General features: G+C 42.5%; 1 protein-coding gene across 2 annotated transcripts in view; it reads left to right on the top strand.

The window, feature by feature from the left end:
* The window catches only part of SH3PXD2A (SH3 and PX domains 2A), a 366396-nt gene that overhangs the window by 320743 nt on the left and 31337 nt on the right, over positions 1-14316 (top strand). The window contains exons 2-3 of one of the 2 annotated variants that reach the window (XM_015420128.1): positions 5343-5456; positions 8673-8756. In XM_015420128.1, the coding sequence (XP_015275614.1) occupies positions 5343-5456; positions 8673-8756 (198 nt within the window). The remainder of the gene's footprint in view (positions 1-5342; positions 5457-8672; positions 8757-14316) is intronic. The other variant, XM_015420129.1, reaches the window with a different exon arrangement.

Genomic DNA, 14316 nt, shown 5'->3' with positions numbered 1-14316 from the left:
TAGTTTTAACACACACACACACACAGCCTCTTAATGGAATAATAGCAGAACAAGTGCTGAAGCGGACACCCAGAATTGTTATCTCAAACCACCCTGTAAAATACCCCCTGAGACCCTGGGGAGCCACGACCACTCTGAGTAGAAGGGGGGGGGGAGAATCGTGCAGTGCCAGTCATTTCATGTTCTTCCCCTGCGTCCTAGGCTCAGACCATTTGTTTTTCTGGTTTATATTGGGGGTGGGTGGGTTTGGAACTAACCACAGTCAAAATATAGTGTTCAACAAACTCAAGGAACTTCAGTTTTGCAGGAAAATATTAGTTTTAACACACACACACACACACACACTCCTAATGTGGGGCTCCAATGGAATAGCTGCTATAATATCTTTAATTGTGTTTGTCTATGTCCTTTATGAAGTTCATATCTCTGCTGCCTTGCATTACATTTTATGACACACATGGCCCGGCCCAGCAAAGTCCAATTTATGTCAAATCCGGCCCTCATAACAAATGAGTTCAGCACCTCTGCTCTAGATAGACATGACACAGCCTAGTGTGTGTGTGGTATTTATTTTAAATTTTATTTTATTTATTTTACAAAATTTATATCCCACCTTTCTGCCCTCTCTTGGGATGCTACCCGTTTAATCTCAGAAAGCGGGTACATGTGAAGTAGGGCCTCCAAAGATAACTGCAGTAGTTTGGATTATTTGTTTTAAATGGGGAGTCTGCTTTAATCTGGAGAACTCTGTCTCCATATAAGGGTTTGAAAATGGCCAGTGAAATCCTAGCACATAAAAATAAAAAGGGTGAGATGACATGCTTCAAAGTTCATGGTTTTACTAGAGTGTTTATAGTGAAGTCCTTTTAATACTCATAGGAACACTACTTGTGAAGAAGAATCTGTAGGACCATTTCCATCTAATTCAGATCAGATGTATATCAGCTTCTGGTCTATTTACTTCTGTGCCATAATTACAAATGCATGTTCAGCTCAACATGTCTCCTCTTCTTCTCTGCCACTTAGCAATTCCTCATTTTCAACAACAGGCTGTCTACATGAAGCTTTTTCAAAACAAGTTGGCTTTCTTATTTTTATTATTTTGTGCAGTTGGATGCCATCAGTGAAGTCACATTGAGAGAATTGTCCTCCTGCTGTGATAGTGTAACTAAATTTAGGGTTTTTTTCTGACTGCGAACATTGTGCAGTGAAGTTTCTTGGACCAGAAAATAGAAACCTGTACTTCTTGGGTCTCAGGATGAAATGGTGCTAAGCGGAGGTGTCTTCTGGGGTGTTTTGTTTCCTGCTAACTGAAACAAAACAATCAAAATACTTACCTGTTTGATACTGTCTTCAGTTGCATCCACATGACTGTGATCCTCTGTGTTGCTTTCATTGCCTTTGCCAATGCAGAGAAATTTGCAGAGGCAACAGCACATCCACATGATCAGTTGACCCATGAATTCCTGCCCTGTTCCATCTGTTTCCCAGCTTCCCTCCTCCACTGTTTTCCAGGGAATCAGGATATCTGCCTGAATCTTTGTCCTTATATATTGCAGTGAAATAACTACAGAATTTAAAATAAACAAAAACTTGTATGATGAGGCAGGGAAAATGGTGGCCATGAGGGGCTGGTGTAAGGGGAATGGCACCAGTGTGGTTGAGACCTTTGAAATTGCACACCTTCCCATCCAGGTGGCAAACAAAAGTGCCTGGACTGCATTCTTTCAAAAAAGACTGCAGCAAATCATGTTTGGGAAAGCCTGGAACAAAGCAGAGGAAAACCTGGAAAGTGGATGATAAGATGTTATGGATAGTGCTTTGGTTTTTTTAAAACCCTCCAGTTTGGAAGCAAAGGTGGAACAAAGTGTCCATATAGAAGCAGCTTTCCATTGCAGTCCAAAGGGGAGTTGAAGAGGAAGAAAGGAAGCAGGGTGGGAAAACACAAGCATGCAGAAACCAAGTTGGAGTAAAACAGGCCACAGCTTTATTGATTACAGACACCGGAGCATTGGCATAGTGCAACCATCCAGGCAGGGGTCATTTCGTAGAAAAAGAGGTGCAGGACCTCATTAGCATAACTTATTCGCACAACTCCACACCCCCTGACATCACCGGAACTGTGTCAGAAGGCAACACCCACCGCTCAGGCTCCACTGGACTGTTTTGGATTGCTAGCTATTGGGGGGGGGGTCGCTCAGACCTGCCCTCACAGAGGAGGGAGAGCTTGTACCTGAAGGCGGGCTGGGGGGGAGGCTCTGCAACTTACCTGGCTGCTTCTTGCTCCTCGTGGCCTCACTGAGGGCTGCTGGGAGCAGGGGGTGGGGCTTGTTGCATGTGCCCGCCCCCTGGGGTCCTTACTGCCGGAGCTCTGCTCCTGTGAGCTCCCGCAGGAAATGACCCCCGCATCCAGGCATTGTGTAACCTGCCTGCTGGCCAATGAAACCCTTCCCCAGCCCACTTCCTGGGGGTAGACGAGTCCAGTGGTCCCACATGGGTGCAAGCCTTTGTGTGGTTTCCTTCAACCTGTGAGTGGAGCCAAGTGACAGACCCCAAGGTTAGAATGCCACTGCCTGGCTCCACCCCCAAGACCTGCACAGAGGCACAGCCTCCACCCCACACACGCACCATGAATCCTGTCCACTGCTATGACAGGTTAAGGAAAAACAAGAATTACAAGAACAAGGATCATAACCATGCAACAAAACCTGCAAACAGGGGAGGGTGGGAGGGATGGATGAAGCTGATCTGGGGGGAGCCCAGCATCCACATGGACATAAGAGGGGAAGGGGCAAACCAAGGGAAAGCCGCTGAGCCAGGGCTTCCTACCCAGCCTGCTCCCACAGGCCAATGAGGCAGCCAGCCGTTGGCTAACCAGCCTGATGCTGCAGGGATTCCCAGCAGCCACACCCATGCAGTGCAATGCTGCCTAGGCACAGAAGCCTGCTTCTAAGCCCCACCCTCCCGCCACAAAAATGCCCCCAAAGTAAGTCCAGGGTTGTGCATAGCCATTGGACTTTGAATCTCTAAGATTATTTAGTACTCACACACACATGCTTATGGACTTGAGTATTTTCAGTTGGAGAATTAGAGAATCACTGGCATTCTTTATATAGAATGACAGCTTTTTTGTTATATGAATAAACACAAGGGATTATTGCACTCACACACTTTCCCCCCTTGTACATGGCTGTTCCTTATTTGAACCACAAACTATGGCTTGCCTTTGAACCAGGATTAAACCAGCATTTTGATTCCAGGTTTGTAAAGAAGCGAGAAAACCCTAGTTTGTGGCTCAGATGTAGTAACAAATGGAGCTTTGTTGTAAAAGTGTAAGGCTTTCATTGTAGAACTACATCAATGGAAGGGTGAGTGCATGAGGATCTTGCCGACTCATTCTCATAATAATAAACCATGGTCTGATATGCATAAAGCATGCCACTGAATTTTGCTTCTGGGAAGCCGAAGTGTATCACTCCTCTTGGCAAAAGAAGAGACCCCTGTGGCCTCACTGTGTCCTGCTTAAATGGACAACTTATCATCTAGTGCCCAGGGTAACAGAATACGATTAATTTTTGAGAGAGGTTTGGTTGGCAGGAAATGAAAGTTTTATTCGTAGTTAGTTTCATTAGACCACCTCTACGATCACATTGTTACTGGTAGTTAAACAGTTCACTGACAATCCTTCTTGGCAGTGAACGGTTCTACCACCCCAGGAAGATTATTTTCCCCCCTGGCTTTTAAATAAAAGTGATAAATTATTCACCTACACTAAAGCTGAATGGGAAATCTCTTAAGAGTTTTTATACTGTAGGATTCATAAAGCTATTTTTCTTTTTTAAAGACAAGCATTTACTAAATTGGGTTTAACTCCTTGTAATAGGTTGTATACATTGTCCAAATACAGAAGGAAGCATTTAGTAATGCATGCTATATTAAATATGATGCTAAATATCAATGTCAATATAGGATGAGAACTCTTGGGGTCAGCTGGATTCTGCAGATGGGAAAGATGCAAGAAAGCACTTGCCTATTAATTAGTACAGTTCTAAATGACCAGCAGTCTTTGGAAGTGTTGGAGAGGAAGTAATCGATACTTCCATAAACATATGCATATTTGGGAGCCAGTGCAGAGGTTAAGGTGTCATATTATGATCTGAGAGACCGAGGTTCAGATCCCCATTCTGTCATGTAAGCTTGCTTGGGTGACCTTGGACTAGTCATACACTCCTAGCCTAACCTACCTCTCAGGGCTGTTGTGGGGATAAAAAGAAGCAGAGGAGAATGATGTAAATTGCCCTGAGTCCCCATGAGGGAGAACAGCAGACTCTTAATGAATTTTTAAAAAAATGTTAGGTGAGAGCATTGTCACAGAATTTTTTTTGGGGGGGAAGCTTTTGACAAATTATTTGATGTGAAAATGTGAATGAAAATATTTGAATCCATATCTTATTTTCATCTGCTTCAAACTGAATCCTCTAGAGGAATTCCAAAATATTGGGGGAGACTGATATATTTAAGTAAACACAAAGTAAGTTGAGTTATATGGAGTACCTGTATAATCAGGTGTATGATGTTGTTTCAGTGGTTGTACTATATATTTATTTATTTATTTATTTATTTAAATATTTTTATCCCGCCCTACCCCGCAAGTGGGCTCAGGGCGGCTTACAAGGGGCAGGAGCCCATACATAAAACCAATAAAACCAGAACATTAAAAACCAAGCAATACATATTATTATACATATATTCTTGTGCCTATGCCGTCACTCGGCTTTACATACCTATTTTCACTTTACCTTCAGCAGTAAAGTGTACTTTATGTAAAATAAGGAATTCAAGCAGTTTCTTCTTGGCCAGGAAGGAAATAAAAAGTTTTCTGAGGACAATCAGCATCTTATCTTAGCTGATCTACAGAACCAGCTCCCAAAATTTACTCCTGAATGTGGACAGTTTTACAGGCTTGTGTAGAGAGTTCATTCCACACTGATTACTTTCCTCTTGTAAAAGAAAAAATGAAGTGGGGATTTCCCCTGGGTTCCTCTGCAGACATGTCTAATCACATAGATTTCTGTTGTCAATGAAGAAAACTGATCAACTCAGAGAAACTGGCGGGATGTTAGGTGGTGTCCTAGTTGTGACAGCTGAGCTCTAACCTACACAGAATTTTTGTATATTTTTATCTTTCATAGGTGATATGATGGTTGGGGGTTTAAAGTAGCAAAATGCCGCTTAGGATATCTGATGGCAAAGAAACACCAGTTTTAGAGAGTTAGGATAGGGCTGGAGAAATAGTTTCACCCCCCACCCCACTAACTGTTCCTGGCTTATTCTTCTCACAGGTTGGTGGTTTGTAAGCACATCAGAAGAGCAAGGCTGGGTCCCTGCCACGTACCTGGAATCCCAAAGTGGAATTAGAGATGATTCTGAAATTAACATGTCGAAGGGAGGGGAAGGTAAGAATACCAAGAGAAGTTTCTGGTTAACTTGTTAGAAAAAGGCTTTGTTAAAGATCCATTTTGACCTTTATACAAACTAGCATTCATATATTAAAGTTCAGCACACAGGCTTGCCTGGTATTCAGCAATAACTATTTTGCACAATTTTGGAAGGCTGTAAAGCCTTGTAACTACCACCAATGGTGTGCCATGTAAGGAGCCTGGTAGAGCCTATAGGAGTAAATTTAATGTTCTGTCTTAAAGTGTGTGATTGTAAAACTCAGTTGAAAAACAAGGTAATGATAATTCTGTTTGATAATGGTAGTGTACACTTTCTAGCATCTTATGTTTGCTGTACAGTACATCTATGCTCTTTTATAAGAAGCCAACTCTGCATTTCCCCCTCCTTCCCCCCATTTCTCTTGAACCTGTAGATATTCCTTGTACAACTTTTATAGAAGGAGAGGGAGAGAGAAAAGCTTAGACGATCTACAAACTTCTGCCTTCTTCACTTCACTTCAAATTCCTTCCACCCTGATATACATAAGACATTGGAAATACTGCACTACATTGTTGAAACTGGCATGTATCCAACAATATGTGGAGCTCGCAAAGCAAGACTTTCCCACTTCCCTTTTCTTGCTGTATTATACTAAGTCCCCTAAAAATGTTTCCCTAGGAGTAGTAGACCTCCTAAAAACAGCCTGGGGAACAAAGTGTGGGTCTGCAATATGTGGGGGAATTAGCAGACATCACTGCCCCATCTTCAGCAAACAAAAAATGCTGTTCTGTTGCAGGAACTGCCATTCTAGTTTTGCCCCAGCTTCCAAGTCACTTTGTCATCAAAACCTACATATAGCCTATCTCCAGTAGTTGTTAGTTTTAGGGCTTTCTCCCTGTAGTCTAAACTTTCTAATCATCATATTCCATCCAATGAAAGTTGCTTCAGTAAGTCAGTTAAATCATAAAAATAACTGTGCACAGAAGATACTATTCACTCACTTTAGTAGGTCAGTTAAATCATAAAAATAACTGTGCGCAGAAGATACTGTTCAAACACAGACACGTATACAACTTAAGGAATCCCTTCCACCTGGGCGAGAAGGGACAGTACAGTACTCTTCATTGTTCTTAAACCAGATAAAAGCTCATATCAACAAGCTAGTATGATAATGCTGGTGGAATGCATATAAACATCCTGTGAAATGCAGCGTTTCTTAGGACTTGAAGCAGCCCTACTCTAATAAGCTAATGCAGTTGTTTAAGAAGAATGTTGAAAGTTCAAGTCCTGAGCACGCTCAGTTGTCACAAACCATCCCCTCTATCCTCAGGCCCCTCCCAGCAAATTTCTCTCCTATATGAGGGGAAGCCTGTAGCTCTTCCTGTGTGGTTCTCTAATGTAGTGAACACCAGTCAAAGGAAAGGTGGGAAACCAAGACAGCCAAACATATGGGCTGGGGGCCTTGTCAGTCCCTTTTGTGGTTTTCAGTGCAGCTTGTGGCATTCCATGTGAATGACTGAACTAATGCCCCTTTCAGGGCAAAGGGAACAAACCATCCACCACTGTGACTTGAGTACCGAATCGGCTTTTCCCCTCTTCCATTTAAGCTAGCTGTGCAACGTGATAATGTGATCTGCAGTTTGTCAGGCAAGGAGAGGAAATGTGACTTGTGGCCAACAGAGGAAGTTTCCTGGTTGACAGAAAAGGGTATCTTTGCAGAGAGAAGGAGCAACTGTTCTGGTAGATTAAAGGATTTTGGAAAGTAGGCCAGAGATGCTGAGACCAGTAACAGGGGACTGGTAGTTCTTGGTGAGAAGAGAATTTGAATCTGTGAAAGGACTTGGACTAGAGGGACAAGAGGTTTTCAGTATCTGTGGTAAAAAGTGACCTCTGGGGGTTTGGCCCTCCAGTCCAGTTTCTAGATCCCCTTGACAACTGTTCTAACTCCCTGTACTATCCCAAGAGCTCTGCATTAAGGTCAGCTGCATTTCAGGCAGGTGGCAAGAGAGCCTTATATTAAAGGCAGCCAGTGCTTTAACCTACTGATTGGATTTGGAATAACTGAGGGGAACCCAGGCTTTTTAGCATGCTCATACAAGCGCACACTCTTTGTGTGAAAATCCTTTCACTTCTTTTACTGGGAGAAGAAACTAGCAACAGTGTCAGCCAAAGGTCTTGTCATATTGGGTCATGTCATAGAATCTGTTCTGCAACTCGTGAATGACCACATGAACTGAAAGACTGTTAGATTCAGTTGTTGTTGTTTTATGAATATAACTGGGGAAAGGAATGTACCCTTAGACATAAAAACAGTGTCCTCAGTGCACAGTTATCTTAACAATCTCATAGTCATAAATCCTCCTTTTTGTTATTTATTTATAGTCTGTTATGAATAACCACTGTTCAGAATATGAGACTAATCGTCAATTTTGATACAACAGATGAAATTCATGGACTTTGGACTTTTTAAAAAGTTGTTGGACAATTAATTGTTTAGCACAAGATGTGCTTGCCGTAGCTTCCAAGCTAACCATATATTAGCATAATAGATAACAAATTTAGACACATCTTGCAGACATTCTAGAAGGCTGAATACTCACTTTTTATTTGAGAAGCTTGATTTCTGAAGAATTTCCAGACTGTGTGGGTCTCCCACTACACACACAAAAATGGAGCTTACATGATTGCAGTAAACTTCCTTCCACTTATGCTACCGTTTTTTGTGGAGGCCTCTTGGTAATAGCAATCTAGCAGTGTCATTTGTGTGTATTGGCAAGTAGAGGCCTTGTGAAAAATGCAGCCTGTATGGTGCAGCTTTGAACTGTCTCGCAACCTCAGCCATCATATGGACTGCAGTCTTTGCAAAAGCCATGAATGTTCCTGTGACATAAATCTCATCCTTAAGATCTTTCCTGGCCTGAGAGCATAAGGTATAGGTGAAGACACCATGATATTTTTGTTATTTGTACGGACTCTGATGCTTTTACTGATATGGTGTACTGAAGTTCACAAAATGCAGCAAGGAACATACATGTTTGTGTGCCTGGGCCTCAAGGATTTAACCAATTTATTGCATCTCATAAACTAATCCCAGTGTGTTATTGCATCCCATCCATATTAACCCAAGGCCCGTCCTTGTAATTATCATGTTTTTTGTTGGGTTTTTGTTCTTTGCCCATCCATCATTTTTTCCCTTCTTCCCTCTTTTATGTTCTCATCCATTTCCAACCTAGTTTCTAAGAGACGCAAGGCTCACCTGAGGCGTCTGGACCGGCGATGGACGCTGGGAGGGATGGTCAACAGGCAGCAGAGTCGAGGTGAATAGCTTTCTGGGACACATCCCCTTGAAAAGCACAAAAAATGGTTGCTGCTGCTTCTCTTGCTATTTGACATTGCTAAGAATGGCTGATGTGTTATTTCGCTGGCTCTTGTTTCTTCTGCAACAGAAACATGCTTACATTCTGCAGAGTTGAAGGGCATTTTGATGGTATTTGCTGAGCATGTTAGAAATTGGAGCCAACAGCAAAAGATTGATTTCTAACCTTGTTTATTTTCCAGTGCATTGTTTCTTAATATTGCTAAGGTAGCAACAAAAAAGTACATTTTGATTTGTTTTTTAAATTTGATTTAAAAATCAGCTTAAAAAAAGGCTTTGAGTTCCTTTTGTCGACATTACTCATATTTTTGCAAATGAACTTTAACAAGGAAGGGTCTGATCCTGTCAAAAAGGCTAGGATTTTGCTTAGGGTGGCCTAGGCCCCGTCCACACGGATGAATTTGGGCCGGTAGAAGGACGGTTCGGGGATGCAGCAAACGGGCGCAATCCCACCACAACATCTGGGAAGCGTAGTGCTTCCGTCCCCGAACCGGCCCTTCTGCCCAAAACAGCGCATCAACTTAGAACCACCTACCTAGGTGGTTCATCTCGACGAGGTGCCGCAAGCCGGGCCGTCGGATTCGCCGGCGCGTCTTTGCGCCGGCGCATCCCCGGTTCCTAGCCGAACTGCGCATGCTCCGACATGCGCAGTTCGGCAGGCTCACTGTCTGAACTGTGTTTTCTCCCTGGCATCTGATCGTGCCGGGGAGAAAAGGCGCCGCGGCCCAGGGGATCCGTGGGATCCCGCTGCGGCGTCTCAACTTTGGCGCGGCTTTTAAAAGCCGCGCTTTGAGCGACTTATCCCTTGCCGTGTGGCAGGGGCCCTATACTGTCCTCCCTCACTTGCTCACTGTCTTCAGCCACATCTGAATTGTGAAAGGCCTGCATTGTTATGTTATTGCTCCAATGTATTGTTGCACTGGCAACAAGCCCATGCATTTCTAGACATCCTTTGCTTTGCCTAGATGAGGGCTGGTGGGTGAAGAGATGGGCAGCTTTGAGAGAACTGTAGAATTTGCACTTTGAAAAGTACAGTGTAGTCAAGTGATTCTAGCTTGCATTACCAAGGCTGCTTTACAAAATTACACTTAAGGTGTCCGACAAAGATATTATTTATTTGCAGGGAGCAGACTTTCTTACATGTACACAGCAGTATTTTAGAAGAGCGGTGTCTCTTTTTGCTGTCTTGTGAACATACCACTGACTGAGCCTTCTCTGTATGTACACAGAGTGTTCTAGATATTGTGTTCCTCACACAGGAGAGTATATCTACATGGTACATGCCATTTACTTGCAAAGGAGGAAGTTTGTCTTTGTTTCCTTATTCCACACATCTTGTTATTTCTGCAAATATTACCACTAAATGATAACAGGAACATCTGAATAGGGCAGGGTTCTCTCCAAGAGGTGGAAGAGCTAGAATATGGTCCTTGGTGAAAATCTATTGTGAGAAATATGCCAGTGAGGCACAGAACTTGCAATAAACTGTAAACTTGTAGGCCATCCCTTGGCATTTGTTCAGTCCCAATCCTGTGGGAAGATGGCTATCACTGGCGCTGCATAGTGACTATGCCACCGTTTGGTCACCTAATTGTTGTTCTTGGGCTGCCTCCTAGTGAAAAAGCCCCTGAAGTAGTAAAATATGAAGGGTGAAATGTCATTGTTAAGGGCTGAAGGCTTTTTGACTCTCAAGCACACAGTGCTCTCAAGCACACAGTGACTTTCTGTCCTGAAGGACATTATTTCTGTGTGGGGGAGGGTGGGGAGGAAAGATGCCATGAAAGACTGCTGACTGAAAGGAAAGTATTTTTAAAGAGAATTCTTCTGTGGTTTGGAAGACACAGGATTTGAGCTATTGCATTTTGCTTAGGAAACCTTAATAGGATAATTCCCCAGACTGCGTGCCTCTCTGCCCCAAGCTTTTCAAAGGAGGGTCAGGGCATAGACTTGCAGTCTATAACAGATACACAGTGGTCATAAATTTAAATATGTGGAATAGGCTTCCTTGCCTTTATGTCGCAGAAAGTGATAAGGACACAGGACCGGAATTTGTGAGTACTGGTTCTTAATGTGCTACTGGAGCATTCTTAATGTTCATTTCTGTAAAATCTATCTAACTCACCAGAATCAAGAACCCCAAATGTCTCTCCTGACATGCTTATACTCAGGGGTCATTTCGTAGAGGTGCAGGAGCTCATTAGCATAACTCATTAGGATAACTTATTTGCATATGCCGCACCCCCTGACATCACCAGAAGTGTGTCAGAAGGCAACACCCACTGCAACTTACTTGGCTGTTTCTTGCTCCTCATGGCCCGGGGCTCCTAGGAGCAGGGGGCGGGGCTTGTTGCATGTGCCCGCCCCCTGGGCTCTTTACTGCCGGAGCTCCGCTCCTGTGCGCTCCTGCAGGAAATGACCTCTGCTTATACTTACACTTTTATTTGCTCGCTAGTTTGAATATCCTTTTCCCCTCCAAGTGTAGGAATTCTATGAACGGGTTGTTGCACGGAAGTCATGTTAAGTTGCTCCTTCTGGTGGCTTCCTCTCTGCAGCAAACTATTTGTACACAAAAACAATGAACTGGGTGACTTCCTCTATGTCACTGCAAATCCCAGAGTTGGATCAAATGCTTCTTTCTGTTGACATGGGAGTCTTGCTTGCTCCTTAACAGAAGGAGTGTGTGTGCCATTGAATCTAATACGATGTTATGAAGAATTTATGAAATCATGTGGAAACAGCCACTTTAGGGAGCAAATGAGAGTAGCTTCCGTGGTGTATACTGCACCAGCCCTCAAATAAACAACTGAAAGAAAGAGAAAAATTGAAGCCTTTAAAAAATATAGTTTGACTTTGGCTGCAATCTGTGGAATACACCTGGAGCAAAAATGGTTTGTAGATTTCAAAAAGTATTAGGTTGCAAGAGGCTGTAAGGAAGTATAACGGAAGTAATTAAACTCTAGTATGAAATGAAGTGAAGAAACTGAGATAAGAATAGGAGATTAAAGGTGAGCAGGGCTAAAGGTTTCTAAGGATTTCCAGCATGTTTGGCTGGTGTTTTCAAACAGGCAGCACAGGGCTGCATCCATACAACATTAGACGTTGCATTATTATTGCACTGTAACAATGATTTACAGCTGGATCATTCGCAAAGGAAAATTCAGTTGCAAAATATTGCAACGATGTGTGGATACAGTCCAGAAATGGCAATGGATTTTGAGAGCTCGGTTAGGACTTGAGATGGGAAGAACAGTTATCTTAAGAGTTATGCATGGCAAAAACAACTTTAGTCATAGCACAATTGCAGATGTCAAAGATATTAAAGTGTTAAAATAGGTCATTGTTTATTATTTAGGTTCAGGTTCAGGCATTCATTACGGCAACAAGCCATAGAACACACATGCTTAAATGTTTATTATTTATTTATTTAAACATTTATTAGCTGCCTTCCTTCCTTATGAAGTTCACGGTGACTTACAAACATAGATAAAACACATAGGATAAAATACATTAAAACCAAATTTAAACGTCACTGCTCAGGACTGCTATTAAACTTAATCAAATGCAGTCCTAAATAAAACTGTCTTCAACTGCCTCCTAAAGTTCTAAAGTGAGGGGATCAGGTGTCCCTCCTTGGGGAAGCTGTTCTATAATTGCAGGGCTACCACTGAAAAGTCCCTCTCTTGTGTACCCACCAAACAGGCTTATTTAATTGACGGGACAGTCAGGAACGCCTCTCCCTGTGATCTTAATTCCCAGGCAGGGATGTGTCAGAGAAGACAGTCCTTTAGATAAGCCGATCCCAAGCCACGTAGGACTCTAAATTATGATTGCCTGTCTCTAGTGCCAAAAAGCTGATGGAAGAACTATGAGATGATGCAAGCCATTTGCATTTTTATCACATATTGTTCAATTGGTCTGTTTTTTTAAAACTCAAATTGTCCACAACGTTCAGGTACTTTTAAAAATGCTCTTTGGCATGTTGGATGAAATACTAGTCATTATTTTTTTTTGGAATGATAATGTTTTGCTGTGCTTTCCCATAAATGTTGAGTTGCATATATTGGATATTATAATTTTTTTCTATGGTTAGCCTCAGTAGAAGACTCTCCCAAATTGTTTGTAGGTTATAAGCAGACCCATACTCGCAAGGGCCAGTTTGAATTATAGAGCCCATTTGTGTGTTTGTGGTCTCCCCTTTCTACCACTGAAAAACCAAATAAGTGCAATTTAGGAAATGATACAATATTTTCCTGTGAAAGCACTCTGCATAGGGAAACTTTAATGATAGCTTCCTGTTGCAGAATAGAAGAGTTAAAAATAGAACAGTTAAACAAATCTGTAAAGGGGGCTCTAATACCTATAGGGATTTAATCTTTTGCAACATTCCGCTATAGGCATGTCCTCTTCATCTTTCAGTCTCTTTCCCATCTTGCTGTTCTCATCTTAAGTGAACAATTTTTAGATGGCTTTCTGCCAAAAGAAACAAATCTTTGGAAAGCAGAACCAGTGATAGGGAAAACTTTAGCTGCTCAGCATTCACATAATTGGCTTCAAGCCTAAGTCTTATTTGGATTCTGCAAATCTTTTTACAAAACCAGGCTGCCAGGACTGCTGCAAGAGCCAGTCATCTGTAGCAACAGCAGAGTCCCTTTTTGGCTGGTGTCAGCCCTCTGCCTCAACAGCTGCATGTGAATGTGTACAGGGACTGTACGACTGGCTCAAGGTTACCCAGTAAACGTCCACTGCTGAGATGGAAGCTCCCAGATCCTAATCTAACCCCCCACACCGCATTAGCTCCCAAATGGGTGTGTTTGGAGTGGTAACATTAGTAGCATGAAGATGCTGAGTTTTCTTTTGTTCCTCTCTAAAAGAGGAAGCATTTGTGCCAGAAGCATAGGTGAAGCAACTTGGAAGTTTTCCATTTAAACGGGCTCCTATGATAAACAAAATCTAGCCAGGTTTGAGCACAGTATGCTGCCAGAAGAGAGAATGAATGAAAATTCTCCCCTTCTGTTCATGAAAGTCCTCAGGTGGACCCAAGAAAATAATTTGTATCTGGTTCCAGGATGAAGGGCAGGATTCCCGAGTTCAGTCTTCATCATTGTCCAGAAGAAAGAATGGGAGCCATTCATTTAAATAAAGGAACACTGTTGGGGTGCAAACTAAACTTGATGCTTGCACTTGGACTTTCCCATCTTTGAAATCCAAGCTTACCTTTTCTGCATAAATCTGCATATTGTATTCCCAAATTCCATTCTGAAGTGTGATGATATGATGGGAATCAGCTATTTTAGATATACATAATGCATACTTTGGGTAGCTTATGTCAAATAGCATATAGATTCAAATGCCACATGTGTATTCTATGCAGCTGTATTTTTTAGACCTGTAGGAGCACTACCACTCCTCCCCAGTCTATGATCTTGTCCATGAGGTCGCGAAGAGTCGGACTCAACTGTGCGACTGAACAACAACAAACACACAATTACTCTTTTGAACTG

The sequence above is a fragment of the Gekko japonicus genome, unplaced genomic scaffold (genome assembly GCF_001447785.1).
Source record: "Gekko japonicus isolate JY-2015 unplaced genomic scaffold, Gekko_japonicus_V1.1 scaffold29, whole genome shotgun sequence".
Taxonomy (NCBI): Eukaryota; Metazoa; Chordata; class Lepidosauria; order Squamata; family Gekkonidae; genus Gekko; species Gekko japonicus.
This window is presented reverse-complemented; position numbering and strand designations above follow the sequence as displayed.